Source organism: Oncorhynchus masou, unplaced genomic scaffold, assembly GCF_036934945.1.
Source record: "Oncorhynchus masou masou isolate Uvic2021 unplaced genomic scaffold, UVic_Omas_1.1 unplaced_scaffold_1764, whole genome shotgun sequence".
In the NCBI taxonomy this organism is placed as follows: Eukaryota; Metazoa; Chordata; class Actinopteri; order Salmoniformes; family Salmonidae; genus Oncorhynchus; species Oncorhynchus masou.
The window spans coordinates 87,677-102,039 of NW_027007813.1; the positions used below are offsets into that span (position 1 = coordinate 87,677).

The 14,363-nt window shown below is 40.7% G+C and overlaps 1 protein-coding gene across 1 annotated transcript; it reads right to left on the reverse strand.

Moving 5' to 3' along the window:
• Nucleotides 1–205: 205 nt before the first annotated feature.
• LOC135532197 (lipopolysaccharide-induced tumor necrosis factor-alpha factor homolog) lies at nt 206–6,122 on the reverse strand. Its single transcript, XM_064959802.1, has 4 exons — nt 5,851–6,122; nt 4,192–4,260; nt 1,526–1,670; nt 206–1,331 (listed from the first exon to the last, which is right to left on the reverse strand). Exons 1-4 carry the CDS (start codon nt 6,029–6,031, stop codon nt 1,226–1,228), a joined length of 501 nt encoding a protein of 166 aa, XP_064815874.1. The 5' UTR covers nt 6,032–6,122; the 3' UTR covers nt 206–1,225.
• Nucleotides 6,123–14,363: the final 8,241 nt, after the last annotated feature.

A 14,363-nucleotide genomic window follows, 5' to 3' on the forward strand; every position in this document is an offset into this window, starting at 1 on the left:
TGGGAGAACTTGCACAATTGGTGGCTGACTAAATACTTTTTTGCCCCACTGTAATTGGGACGCAACCCTGGTGAGATAAAGTTCTAACACTGTAGCTGTGAAACCAGTGAGTTTTGAAGTAGTCACAGTTTATGGATGACAAATAACTATTGGCAGTCTGCTCAGGCATCCAATCTGTTCATAATAAAAAATGCTGAGTCATCTCTTCAATACAGACAACTTTAATCAGAGCTTTACAGAGCAACTAGACAGGAAGTGGAAAGGTAAGATAAGATCCATTAGATTCCTTGTAATTATAAGATCCATAAGATCCATTGTAATTATTGACAATGGTATTTTATGACAAATGAGTAGTAGAACGTTCAGAGGAAAAAAAGAGAACGGATCGGTGAGGGAACAACTGCAAGAGTGTAATAACAAAACCATCTCAATGTAACAATATTACAATAAGAAGTGAGGGTGATATATACATCTCAATGTAACAATATTACAATAAGAAGTGAGGGTGATATATACATCTCAATGTAACAATATTACAATAAGAAGTGAGGGTGATATATACATCTCAATGTAACAATATTACAATAAGAAGTGATGGTGATATATACATCTCAATGTAACAATATTACAATAAGAAGTGATGGTGATATATACATCTCAATGTAACAATATTACAATAAGTAGAGTGGTTTAGAAGTTCCTTTACTTTCATGGACTTCAGAGGAGTACAGAACTACAGTGAAACAGCTATAGCGCAGCTACTACCAGTCTTTGGTATCAGGATTCTCTTTGGTAGTCACTTCAAGGGTCAAGTCTGGCCAGGGACCTGATGGAGCTTGGCACTTGTGGGCTTGAATTTCCGCTAGGACAACTCATACAAAAATGGATAAAAGCATCTGCTAAATGGCATATATTATGTAGTATTTTGTGGAGCTGAGGGAAGCTCACCACCTGCTCAGGGACTATATAGGATAGACATAACCCTTTTGGCTACCCCTGGGTTGTATTCATTAGGCACCAAATGGAAGAAAATGGACTGAAAAAGGGAGGGACTATCTGGACTTGTCCAATAAGAATTCGTTTTTGTTTCTTCGTTGTAAAACATTTTCCAACATCACATGCCCTAGTGAATACGAACCTCATACATTAACAGAAATGTTGATTTGATTGAAGTGCCATGTCCCAGTCCTTCAGATAAAGGTAGTACAGTCAGGTCAAATTAATATCACATGCGTTTGTAGACATAGATGTTATTATTGCAGTTGGGACAGGTGTGATTCACGTCTTTACATGAGTCTACACAGAAAGGGATGGCGCAGCATGGCCAGCACCTAGAGGGTAAACAGTGGAGTTAATTAATTCTCTCTGTCAAAATGATACCCTATTCCATAATGCACCAATTAAAGGTATGTCTATAGGCTTTAGTTGAGAGGGCTAACACTTGTGTGGTGCACGGGTTTCCTACCCCAGTCGGTCATATACACAGCTATACTACAGCATAGCATTACAGAATGATTTCTCTCACCCAACAATGAAGAGGCCACCACAGATGAGCCAGGTGAGCAGGCCAGGGTTGGTCTCGGTCTTGGTGACCACGTGCTGCTGGCAGTGGGGACACATGGTCGAACCTCCGACCTCCTTCAGGCTAGGAGTCATTATTACCTGGGTCACTAAGAAAACACACAAGGTTAGGAGACATGGGTCAGAGGAGAAAGAGAGAGAGAACAAGGTTAGGAGACACACAAGTTTAGGAGACATTATTACAAGGGTCACTGAGGAGACAATGTTAGGAGACATTAGATAGGTCAAGGTTAGGAGACATTATTACATGGGTCACTAAGGTTAGAGAAAGTTAGGAGACATTACATGGGTCAGTGAGGAGAGACAATGTTAGGAGACATTATTACATAGGTCACTGAGAGAGAGACAAGGTTAGGATACATTATTACATGGGTCAGTGAGGAGAAAGAGAGACAATGTTAGGAGACATTATTACATGGGTCACTGAGGAGAGAGAAAGTTAGGAGACATTATTACATGGGTCAGTGAGGAGAGACAATGTTAGGAGACATTACTACATAGGTCACTAAGGAGAGTCAAGGTAACCAAGTCCCCCACCAAGATCCATTTTTTCATTATTTTTCTCAACATTTCCCAATCTTTTATGTTTTTCTTCTTCTGTCCATCTTTCTTTTCTTGCCTCTTCCCATGTCATTTGTCTCGCACTTTCCTCCATCCTTCTTTACAACTTTAAAAGGGGCACCGATGTGACACGGATTGTAGCGTAATTGAAGAGAGTAATGTAAAAGGAACTGTTTAGTGGATCATGAATACAACTTAAATTTCCCTTATCTAGAAAGGCAGAAATAAATGTGAAAGTCAATGCTGACACCTGGTGGTCTGCTGAGTACAACTGCGCTTTATAAACGTTCTACACACATGCGCAAGTGCACGTGCACACACACAAACAGTTGAATTGCACTTCCGGAAGAGTATCTCAAAGAGATTCAAATAACCTTCCCTTTCTAAAGACTACATATTTAATCAGGCATCGTTTTGTTCTGCTAAACAGTTCTCCACAGCAGATAAGGTTATTTCCTTTGAACCAGTTTAATGTAGAATATTAACCTGGTCGCAGACCTATTTGTGCTCATTGTGACAATTACAGCAATGGCGTTGTAGAATGCACATCTGGGGCCAATGCTAGTCGAGTCTGCCTGAGAGCTGAGGAAGGAAAGCTGATCCAGGATCAGAGACCATTCATTCCCACCAGTCTGCTACACATTTTAGAGTGCCTCCAAATCAAATCAACCATGATTGGCTGGCACCTCTCTGGCACAGCACAATAACAGTGTTAGAGAAGGGTCACAACCCAAATGGGTGAGAGAGTCTGTGTCTCAAATGGCACTCTGTACCCTATATAGAGCACTAGTTTTGACCAGGACCCATAGGCCCACTATAAAGGGAATAGGACTTGACTTGGGATACAAGTCAGAGAGGAAAAGCCTCGTCCAAAACATGGATGGAAACATTAACTGGCTGTCTTATGAATGGATGCACAGATTTTGCTTTCTGAACTTTGCATTATGCAACATCATATCCCCTGCTTTCCTGGAGTAGCTCTGACTGAGACCTCATTTAACTTCAAATCCCCTGCTTTCCTGGAGTAGCTCTGACTGAGACCTCATTTAACTTCAAATCCCCTGGTTTCCTGGAGTAGCTCTGACTGAGACCTCATTTAACTTCAAATCCCCTGGTTTCCTGGAGTAGCTCTGACTGAGAAATTCTGTAACTTCGTATCCCCTGGTTTCCTGGAGTAGCTCTGACTGAGACCTCATTTAACTTCAAATCCCCAGAGTTGCTCCGACTGAGACATTGTAACTTCATATCCCCTGGTTTTTCAGACTAGCTCTGACTGAGACATTATATAACATCATATCCCTTAGTTTCTCATAGCAGCTTTGGATACAGTTCATAGATATTCTGGGAGTTTTTTTTCCAGTATCTCCCTTTCCTTTCTCATTCCGGAAAATGCTATGAGTTCATGTTCCCGCCCACCTCTCCTGTCCAGGACCTTCCTGTACAAGCAGGCACTGCTCAGACTGCCCCCACAGAGAGACGAATATGTTCACATTTTCATATGAATGCGCTGTGGCGGGCAACAGGACAAAACGATACTGTTTCAGTCTGAACTATGTACAGCTATTGTTGGAGGGGGCAGTTTGGGTCAATTCCGGGGCAATAATTATATTCAGGTCACAAGTTGTGTTCAAACATGTCATCTCATGCATTTGGGTTACTCTTCGAGTAAGTTCCTTATTTAGCTTGCATTGACTCCTTTGATTATGTTGTGTGTGTGTGTGTGTGTGTGTGTGTGTAGTCCCCACAAGTATAGTAAACAAACCAAAATGTGACCAACTGGGGACATTTTGTTAGTCCCCTCAAGGTCAAATGCTATTTCTAGGGGGTTTAGTGTTCATGTTAGAATTAGTGTTAGGGTAAGAATTAGGTTTAGGGTTAGGCGCTAGGGTTAGTTTTAGGGTCAGGGTTAATAGCTAGGTTTACGTTTGGGGTTAAGGTTAGGGTTCAGAGTTAAGGTTAGGGAAAATAGGATTTTTAGTGGGACTGAATTTTGTGTCCCCACAAGGTTAGCTGTACATCACTCTGTGTGTGGTGGAAGTATCAACTCACCGACTGGCACCGGTCCACCTGGTCCAGAGGTGTACTGTGGTGGAGGTGTGTACACACCTGCTTGGGGACCTTGAATAGGAGAGTAAGATCCCAATCACAATGTGGTCACAATGCAATGAACATGTTATTACTATACCACCACGTACTGTGGAATAAGATTGTACCTAGTGGTGGAAATGGACTTGATTAAAGGGAGTTTTACATTTAAGGGAGTTTTACAGTTTTACATAGCTGTTTGCCTTTATTTATTTATATTTATATTTATTTATATTGTTTTCTTACCTCGAAAGCAGTCTTGTTGAAGGTTGCTTGCTCAGACTCCTTTCAAGGTAAGGAAAAAAAATGTTCTAAATATGTAAGATTGCTAAACTATAATTTTAACTGGGTTAACCCACAAAGGGGGGTCTGGGGGCAAACTGATTCAGATAGTTGCACCATATCATCAACAAAATTCACCCCCAGTGAAATTCATTTCCAGTTCCAATGGGTTCCACCCCATTTCCAGTTCCAATGGATTCCACCCCATTTCCAGTTCCAATGGGTTCCACCCCATTTCCAGTTCCAATGGGTTCCACCCCATTTCCAGTTCCAATGGTTCCACCCCATTTCCAGTTCCAATGGATTCCACCCCATTTCCAGTTCCAATGGGTTCCACCCCATTTCCAGTTCCAATGGGTTCCACCCCATTTCCAGTTCCAATGGATTCCACCCCATTTCCAGTTCCAATGGATTCCACCCCATTTCCAGTTCCAATGGATTCCACCCCATTTCCAGTTCCAATGGATTCCACCCCATTTCCAGTTCCAATGGATTCCACCCCATTTCCAGTTCCAATGGATTCCACCCCATTTCCAGTTCCAATGGATTCCACCCCATGTTCTTCCCTTGATAAGAGCTTGTTTACATATGTCTGGATAAGAGCTTGTTTACATATGTCTGGATAAGAGCTTGTTTACATATGTCTGGATAAGAGCATGTACTGTGATAAATAACTAGAATGTGCATAGCTACATATAAGGGTCACGGTTTGTGTGCGTAGGTGTTTGACTGTTTTTCCACACATATCTGGCACCACACATTATTGACATTGAAGGGGAGTGTTTCCAAAGTGGTGTTGCAAAATAGTACTTGAAGGAGGTAAGTGTTTGCTGTGCTGTAATCCAAAACACAATCTATATGATTCAAAGGAGGGGAAAGAACACTGAGAACTTTTGAAACAGTATGTTCATACTTTAAGTGCTTGAATGGTTTGGGAGAACTGAAGAAATAGGGGACTTTCCAATGCCTCCATTCTCCACCAGTGTAGCCAAAGAGCAGGAGAGACAGACATACAGACAACCGCCAACCAAGCTGTTGTTGTGTGTTCTCACTTGGCTTGGGCTGATTGTATCATATCTACAGTAGTTGCCACAAGGGGCAGAGAACGTTCAATTCATCTCCATAGACCCAAATGTGTATTTTAAAAGAGTTTGTTGTGTGTCCTGTCATCTTTAACATGAAGTTGATAATGGTGAAGAAGAAAAAAATATAGAAACAAACATTCTAAGCTAGAGGTATTTTTTTGTTGCAAAAACTCATGTGAAAATGCTTGGTTCTCACACATAGAACATGCAATAAATCCAGCCTTCTAAAGTACAATATGAACCAGTAGACACTCACCTCCCTGGTAGGGACCAGGCTGGAACCCTGGTTGTGGAGGACCAGGGGAGGCAGGGTATCCGCCTTGGGGCTGGGGGTACAAGCCTGGCTGAGGGCCCTGGCCCGTGGCTATCCCCCCATAGGCCATGGGAGGTCCTGGGTGAGGGGCAGAAGTACCATCCCCGGGATAACCTTTCTCCATCTCGACTGATCTCTACCTGCAATGAGGGAAACTGTTGTGTTTATTTATTCGTATCCCCATTAGCTTTTGCAGAAGTATCAGCTACTCTTTCTGGGGTCCACAATAAAATACAAACATGAATAGTAAAAAAAAAAAAAAAGACACACTGATACCCTACAGAAAGAAAAATCTGTCTGGGCTCCTGAGTGGTGCAGTGGTCTAAGGCACTGCATCACAGTGCTAGCTGAGCCACTAGAGATTCTGGGTTAGAGACCAGGCTCTGTCGCAGCCGGCTGAGACCGGGAGACCCATGGGGTGGCATACAATTGGCCCACCGTCGTGAGGGTTTGACTGGCAGGGATGTCCTTGTCCCCTTCCACACTAGTGACTCCTGTGGCGGACATGGTCGCCAGGTGTACTGTTTCCTCCGACACATTGGTGCAGCTGGCTTCCGGGTTAAGTGGGCATTGTGTCAAGAAGCAGTGCGGCTTGGTTGGGTTGTGTTTCAGAGGACGCACGGCTCTTGACCTTCGCCTCTCCCAAGTCTGTACGAGAGTTACAGCGATGAGAAAATACTGTAACTACCAATTGGATACCACGAAATCGGGGAGAAAAGGGGTAAAAAGTAAATAAAAATAAATCTGACAATGTTTAAGAAGTCCTATGAAACATAAGACTAATAAAAATAATTTATTTTGAGCGTATAGGCTACATGAAATCAAAAGTTATTTTGTTTGTTAAACACACACACACATATACATATGTTATGGTAGGCTAAGAATATAATGGAATAAAATACAAATAATATTTTTCCCACACAGCTTGCATCAGGGGAACATGTGGAACCACTGTCATATATCCACATTTCATCTCTCTTTCAACCTCTGCAGGTTTTTGGAGTTGTCTATAGGTGATCGAGCAAAATCATGTACTTAATTTAGGCTACATTATTGCATGCCAAATGGTTCTGATCAGTGATAATCAAATCAAATAGTATTAGTCACATGCGCCGAATACAACCTTAGTGAAATGCTTACTTACGAGCCCCTAACCAACAATACAGTTTAAAAAAAATACAGATAAGAATAAGGAAAAAGTAACATGTAATTAAAGATCAGATAGATGAGAAAACAAATAGATAAGCTATACCACCTTCACTTATTTGCCCAGCCAGAGTATGAACCAAATATACACACAGATTCAGTGAAACAAAATCACATTGACTTGTCTTCAAAGGTTTTGTCAGTAGTAGGTCTAGGCTACTAAGCGACTGAAGAGGAAAATAATCTATTTGTTAAGCATGTTGGCAAAATGTTCTGATCATGGGCAATAAATGAGCCAACTTGACAAGATGATCATGAGCAGCACTCACCTCAACGTAGCTAACATTTCTACAACCTAGCTGTGGCCTATAACCAATATCCAAACGGAGACTCAGTGAAAGGGAAATAAATGTGACATTAATTGAATTATTAAGACCAGTTCCCACTTTTCTCAGAGCAGCCCGAAACGGCACTGAAGTTGTTGACCACACGCAGCAGGCTATTGCTTCAATAAAATGTATTATAACAATTGGATGACTTTGGGAGTTTCAGTAAGCAACAATTTGATGCCTTCAATTGCATTAGCCTACTTTCATTCAAATATTTTGGTCATTCAGTGATATTTATTCCCAAAGTAATTCTTTATGGATCCATCCAGTTGTGGTTATTAAGAAACAGTGCATATGGTGGTGGGCTTTGCGAAGATGGATGAAGTGACATGCCTCGCAAAGTTCAGAAAGGACGAATGTAGTAATGACCACTGCCTAGCAACCATCAAGACCTTAAAAATCCTGGCACACCCATCCCTTTAGCGGGATCATTTGTCATTATCTGCTGAATTGCAGAGCGCCAAATTAAAATTAAAACTACTAAAAATATTAAATTTTCATGAAATCACAGGTGCAATATACCAAAACAGAGCTTAGCTTGTTAATCCACCTGGCGTGTAAGATTTCAAAAAAACCTTTACAGCGAAAGCTATCCAAGCGTTTATGTTAGGACAGCTCTCTCAGCAGACAAAACATTAAACAGCAAAGTAGATTTCTGACTTTCGTGACCAATCAAATTAATTGTTTAAGATCATCCGATGATCTTCGGATGTTTGCACTCACGAGACTCCCAGTTACACAATAAATGTTAGTTTTGTTCCATAAGGTTTATTTTTATATCCAAAAACTTCCATTTGGTTGACTCATTTTGTTCAGTAATCCACAGGCTCGTGCAGGTCACGACGGGCAGACGAAAATTCCAAATAGTATCCGTAAAGTTCGTAGAAACATGTCAAACGTTTTTTATAATCAATCCTCAGGTTGTTTTTACAATAAAATAAAAATCGATAATATTTCAACCAGACTTTAGCTTTTTCAATAGGAGAGAGAGAAAAGGTCTGCTCCAAGCTGTTGGTGCATGCAAAACTCTGGGGACACCCAGCTATGCACTGACGCGATGTGATCATTCTCTCTCATTTTTCAGAAAGAAAGCCTGAAACTGTGTAAAGATTGTTCACACCATGTGGAATCCATAGGCAAAGGAATCTGGTTGATATCCCTTTAAATGGAGGGAAGGCATGCAATGGAACAGAGAGGTTTCAAAATAACAGCACTTCCCAGTTGGATTTTCCTCAGGTTTTCACCTGCAATATCAGTTCTGTTATACTCACAGACAATATTTTGACTGTTTTGGAAACTTGAGTGTTTTCTATCTGCCAATTATATGCATATTCTAGCTTCTGGGCCTGACAAATAGGTAGTATTATTTGGGTACGTTTTTCATGGGTACGCCCCCTAGTCTCAAGATTATTAAGAGTGTAGTGCATGCCAATGCCGCCTCAGCATTACGGCTACATTTCATACTAAGTCATAGGCAGAACTTTACCACAATCATGACTAGGCCAGTTCGCTAATAATTAATAATAATAACTAATAATTACTTATTAAACAACTAATTGACCGAAGTTGGTTCAATTTAGTTATTTTTTTGTGTGAGCCGAACACGTCATTTCTCTAGAGAGAAATTAAATAATTAACGAGAGAAATCAAGTTAAGAATCATGTGGGATGCTGGGCTGAAGGGAGTTTTTATTAAGCAAATATTCAAAGTAATAAAGTGCAGAAATGTGGTAATTAACTGTAATGATCATAATCCATTGCGGCAGTTTTTTTTAGCTCAAAGACAAAATAAAAAACAGAAACAACTTATTTACATAGGCATTCAGACCCTTTGCTATGAGACTCAAAATTGAGCTCAGGTGCATCCTGTTTCCATTGATCATTCTTGAGATGTTTCTACAAATTGATTAGAGTCCACCTGTGGTAAATTCAATTGTTTGGACATTATTTGGAAAGGCACACCTGTCTATAAGGACCCACAGTTGATATTGCATGTCAGAGCAAAAACCAAGCCATGAATTCGAAGGAATTCATGGCTTGTTGAGACACAGATCTGCGGAAGGGTACCAAAAATGTTCTGCAGCATTGAAGGTCCCCAAGAACACAGTGGCCCCCATCATATTTAAATTGAAGAAGTTTGGAAACAAATCAAATCAAATTTATTTATATAGCCCTTCGTACATCAGCTGATATATCAAAGTACTGTACAGAAACCCAGCCTAAAACCCCAAACAGCAAGCAATGCAGGTGTAGAAACACCAAGACTCATCCTAGAACTGGCCGCCTGGCCAAACTGAGCAATTGAGGGAGAAGGGCCTTGGTTAGGGAGCTCACAGAGTTCCTCTGTGGAGATGGGAGAAACTTCCAGAAGGACAACCATCTCTGCAGCACTCCACCAATTTGGCCTTTATGGTATAGTTGCCAGACGGAATCCCCTCAGCAAAAGGCACATGACAGCCAACTTGGGGTTTGCCAAAAGGCACCTAAAGACTATCAGACCATGAGAAACAAGATTCTCTGGTCTGATGAAACCAAGATTGAACTCTTTGGCCTGAATGCCAAGCGTCATGTCTGGAGGAAACCTGGCGCCATCCGTATGGTGAATCATGGTGTTGGCAGAATCATGCAGTGGGGATGTTTGTCGTCTGCAGGGACTGGGAGAATAGTCAGGATTGAGGGAAAGATGAACAGAGAAAAGTACAGATAGATCCTTAATGAAAACCTGCTGAAGAGCGCTCAGGACCTCAGACTGGGGCAAAGGTTCACCTTCCAACAGAACAATGACCCTAAGCACACAGCCAAGACAATGCAGGAGTGGCTTCAGGACAAGTCTCTGAATGTCCTTGAGTGGCCCAGCCAGAGCCCAGACTTCAACCCGATCGAACATCTCTGGAGAGACCTGAAAATAGCTGTGCAGTGACGCTCCCCATCCAACTTGACAGAGCTCGAGAGGATCTGCAGAGAAAAATGGGAGAAACTCCAAATACAGGTGTGCCATGCTTGTAGCGTCATACCCAAGAAGAGTCAATGCTGTAATCGCTGCCAAAGGTGCTTCAAAGTACTGGGTAAAGGGTCTGAATAATTATGTAAATGTGATATTTCAGTTTTCTATTTTTAATAAATTATCAAACATTTAAAAAATGTTTTTGCTTTGTCATGGAGTATTATGTGTAGATTGATGAGAAAAAAAACAATTTTATACATTTTAGAATAAGGCTGTAACATAAAATGTGGAAAAAGTCAAGCGGACTGAATACTTTCGGAAGGCACTCTACATAGGCAGGGTAGCTAAATAGTATTAGTAAAGACAGTACTGTACTGGGACCACATAACTTTAGATGGCCTCGCTGGCTGACTGCTACTACCTGAGCAGAGATTAGATTATTCATTTAGATTATTAATTTGAGGAACAAAAAATAATAAAGTCAAATAAAAACTAAGAAGCAGTTCATCTCTCATCCACCCCTTAACCAGGAAAGACTGGAATGCATCTGGTTGATGTTAGGTATGTGTGCAGTTAAGGGCAAGGCGTGCTGTTATACTTTGAGCCAGCTATAGCTTTGCTAGGTCTTTTCTGAACTTGACCAGATTACCAGACAGTAATCAAGATGGGACCAGAGCCTTAACAACTAGTACAGTTTATTATTAATCACTCATTCTGATATTGATCAATTTCTTATTTAGACTTGCAGTGAGCTCCCTGGCTTATGGTGCTGACATATAGAGTGTATAATCTTCCACATACAGTCATTCTAGCTTTGTGTAAGACCAGTGGCAATTCATTGGTAAAAATAGAGAAAAGTGATGGCCCAAGGCAACTGCCCAGAGGGACACCACATTGTACATGTCTGATGTTAGAAAAGTTTTCATTGGGTTCTATTGGATAAATAACTCTCCAACAATGTTACGGCAGGTGATGTAAAGCCAAAGCAAGTGAGTTTCTTCAATACCAATTTATGATCAATAACATGATAAGCTGCATTGAAATCTAACACTACAGCTCCAACTATTATATTATAATCAATCTATTTTAACCAATCACCTGTCCCCTAAGTCAGTGCAGTACAAGTTGAGTGCCCTTCTCTATATACATGCTGAAAATCAGTAGTTAACTCTGAAAAACAGCATTGTATTTGGTTAAACACAATTCTCTCCATCAGTTTACTAAGAACAGGCAGCAAACTGATTGGGCAGCTGTTAGAGCCAGCAAAGGGTGTTTTACTATTTTTAGGAAATGGAATTAATGTAGCTTCCTTCTACACCTGTGGACATGCACTCCTTTAGGCTTTGGTTAAAGATATAGCAAATAGTGGTGACAATCCAGTCTGCTACCATTCTCAATAGTTTCCCATCAAGATTGTCTTTACCTGGTGGTTTATCATTAGTGATGGATAACAATAGTTTTTCCACCTCTCCCACACTAACTTGACCAAATTCAAAACAATAACCCTTCCATTTCATTATTAGATATTTTATACAAAAATATGACAGTTCCCTGTTAAGTGTTGTCATTTCCCTTCTGAGGTTTTCCACTTCACTAGTGAGAGTCATTGAAATGATTGGCAACACCAAAAGGTTTTGTTGTAAATGACCCATCAACTTCAATGAACAATGGAGATTAATTGGGTTTTCAGCACATGTTATCAGTTTAGGTACTCCAAAGTACTTTTCCATTTTATGTTTTATGTAATTTATCTTGGTTTGGTAATATCATTTATTATTTTTGTTAGGCTTAGTCACATTTCTCAATTGACAGTATGTCAACCAATAACCTGAGCAGCTCTTTAGAATCACATCTTTGAACCATACAATTTTTCAATGCATCATCAATTCAGGGGGCTCTACAGTTCTCACAGTTGATTTCTTGCACATCAACAATTTGCATAAATCATTTTACAAATACTTCCAGTTCTGCATCTGGATTCACTTCCCCATACGCATCAGATCAACATAAATGTTTTACATCTTCAACAAAAGAGTCCTGAGAAAATATTTTGTATAATCTCTTAGAACTTACTTTAGGCCCAACCTTTGGCACTTTGGCTTTCCTTGTTATTGTCACAATGTTATGGTCACTACGGCCAATGTTGTTGTGTTGCATTATATTATATTAAGCACCTGGTCAGAGTTTCTATACCTACCGTACTTATTTCCATCTCCTTTTTCTTCCTAACACACTTCCCGTGGGTTGCCATGACAGCTTCTCACAAAAAACATGTGTTTGTTTACCTATAGCTACTCCTACACTCTTATTCTATACTTTTTTTTTTTAAAGAAAAAGTGAATGTGAAACAATGGGGTCAATTGCTGTAGAATACTAAGGAGGAAGTGGAAAACTATGTTTTTCCGTCATCTCTCAATAGTGTGTGACTATCCTATGACCATCTGTCTTTGAAGCCCAGGCTTTAGCTCAGTGGACAAACAGTCTTATGGTGTTGTTGAGTGGTGATAAATGTCACAGATTTCACAAAAACTTCTTGTACGTTTTTAGACTGGGGTTCTTGAATTGTGGAACTGAAATGTGGGCCAGTTCCATATTATCTGGTCTAACCAATGAAACACTTCAGACAATAACACATTGTGGTTGTTAAGGGAGTCCCAGAAGAGATTTAACATCGACTCAAGCATGGAGAGAAACAGTAGCGACCATTGTCCCTCATCTAAAAAAATGGCACAGAAGAAATGGCAGCAGTTTTACGAGCACCTAACCAATTGCGCCATGTGTTTTTTTGTGCATTATTTGTAACTTATTTTGTACATAATGTTCTGTCACTGTATCTTAATGCAGAAAATAGCTTCTGGATATCAGGACAGCGATCACTCACCTCGGATTAGACAAAGATTTTTTTTTCATCAACAAGCCGGACGCAGAGGACATTCTTCAAACACCCGACAAGGTCAACATCGCCGTTATAGGCAAGAGAAAGAGATGCAGGTACAGAGGACACAGAGTGGGGTGCCTCGTAAGGATCCGCAGAAGGCGAGTAGGAAAGCTTCCGCTACCATCAATATTACTTGCCAACGTACAATCATTGGACAATAAATTAGACGAGGTACGATCATCAATATCCTACCAACGGGACATCAAAAATTATATAATCTTATGATTCATGGAATCGTGGCTGAATGATGACATGGATATTCAGCTAGCGGGATATACGTTGCACCGGCTAGATAGAACAGCACTCTATTTGTAAAACACAGTAAGACACTATTTGCCAAGAGAGTTTTCATCTATACTTTTTGTGGCTGTTTATTTACCACCACAGACAGATGCCCGCACTAAGACTGCACTCAGTCAGCTGTATAAGGAAATAAGCAAACAGAAAACCGCTCACTCAGAGGCGGCACTCCTGGTGGCTGGGGACTTTAATGCAGGCAAACTTAAATCAGTTTTACCTCATTTTTATCAACATGTTAAATGTGCAACCAGAGGGAAAGAAATTCTAGATCACATGTACTCCACACACAGAGACGCGTACAAAGCTCTCCCTCGCCCTCCATTTGGTAAATCTGATCACAATTTTATCACCCGATTCCTGCTTACAAGCAAAAATCAAGCAGGTAACACCAGTGACTCGGTCTATAAAAAGTGGTCAGATGAAGCAGATGCTAAACTATAGGACTGTTTTGCTATCACAGACTGGAACATGTTCCAGGATTCTTCCAAAGGCATTGACAGTACACCACATCAGTCACTGGCTTTATCAATAAGTGCATCGAGGACGTCATCCCCAAAGTGACCGTACGTACATATCCCAACCAAAAGCCATGGATTAAAGGCAACATTCGCACTGAGCTAAAGGGTAGAGCTGCCGCTTTCAAGGTGCGGGACTCTAACAAGAAGCGTATAAGAAATCCTGCCATGCCCTCAGACGAACCATCAAACAGGCAAAGTGCCAATACAGGGCTAAGATTGAAT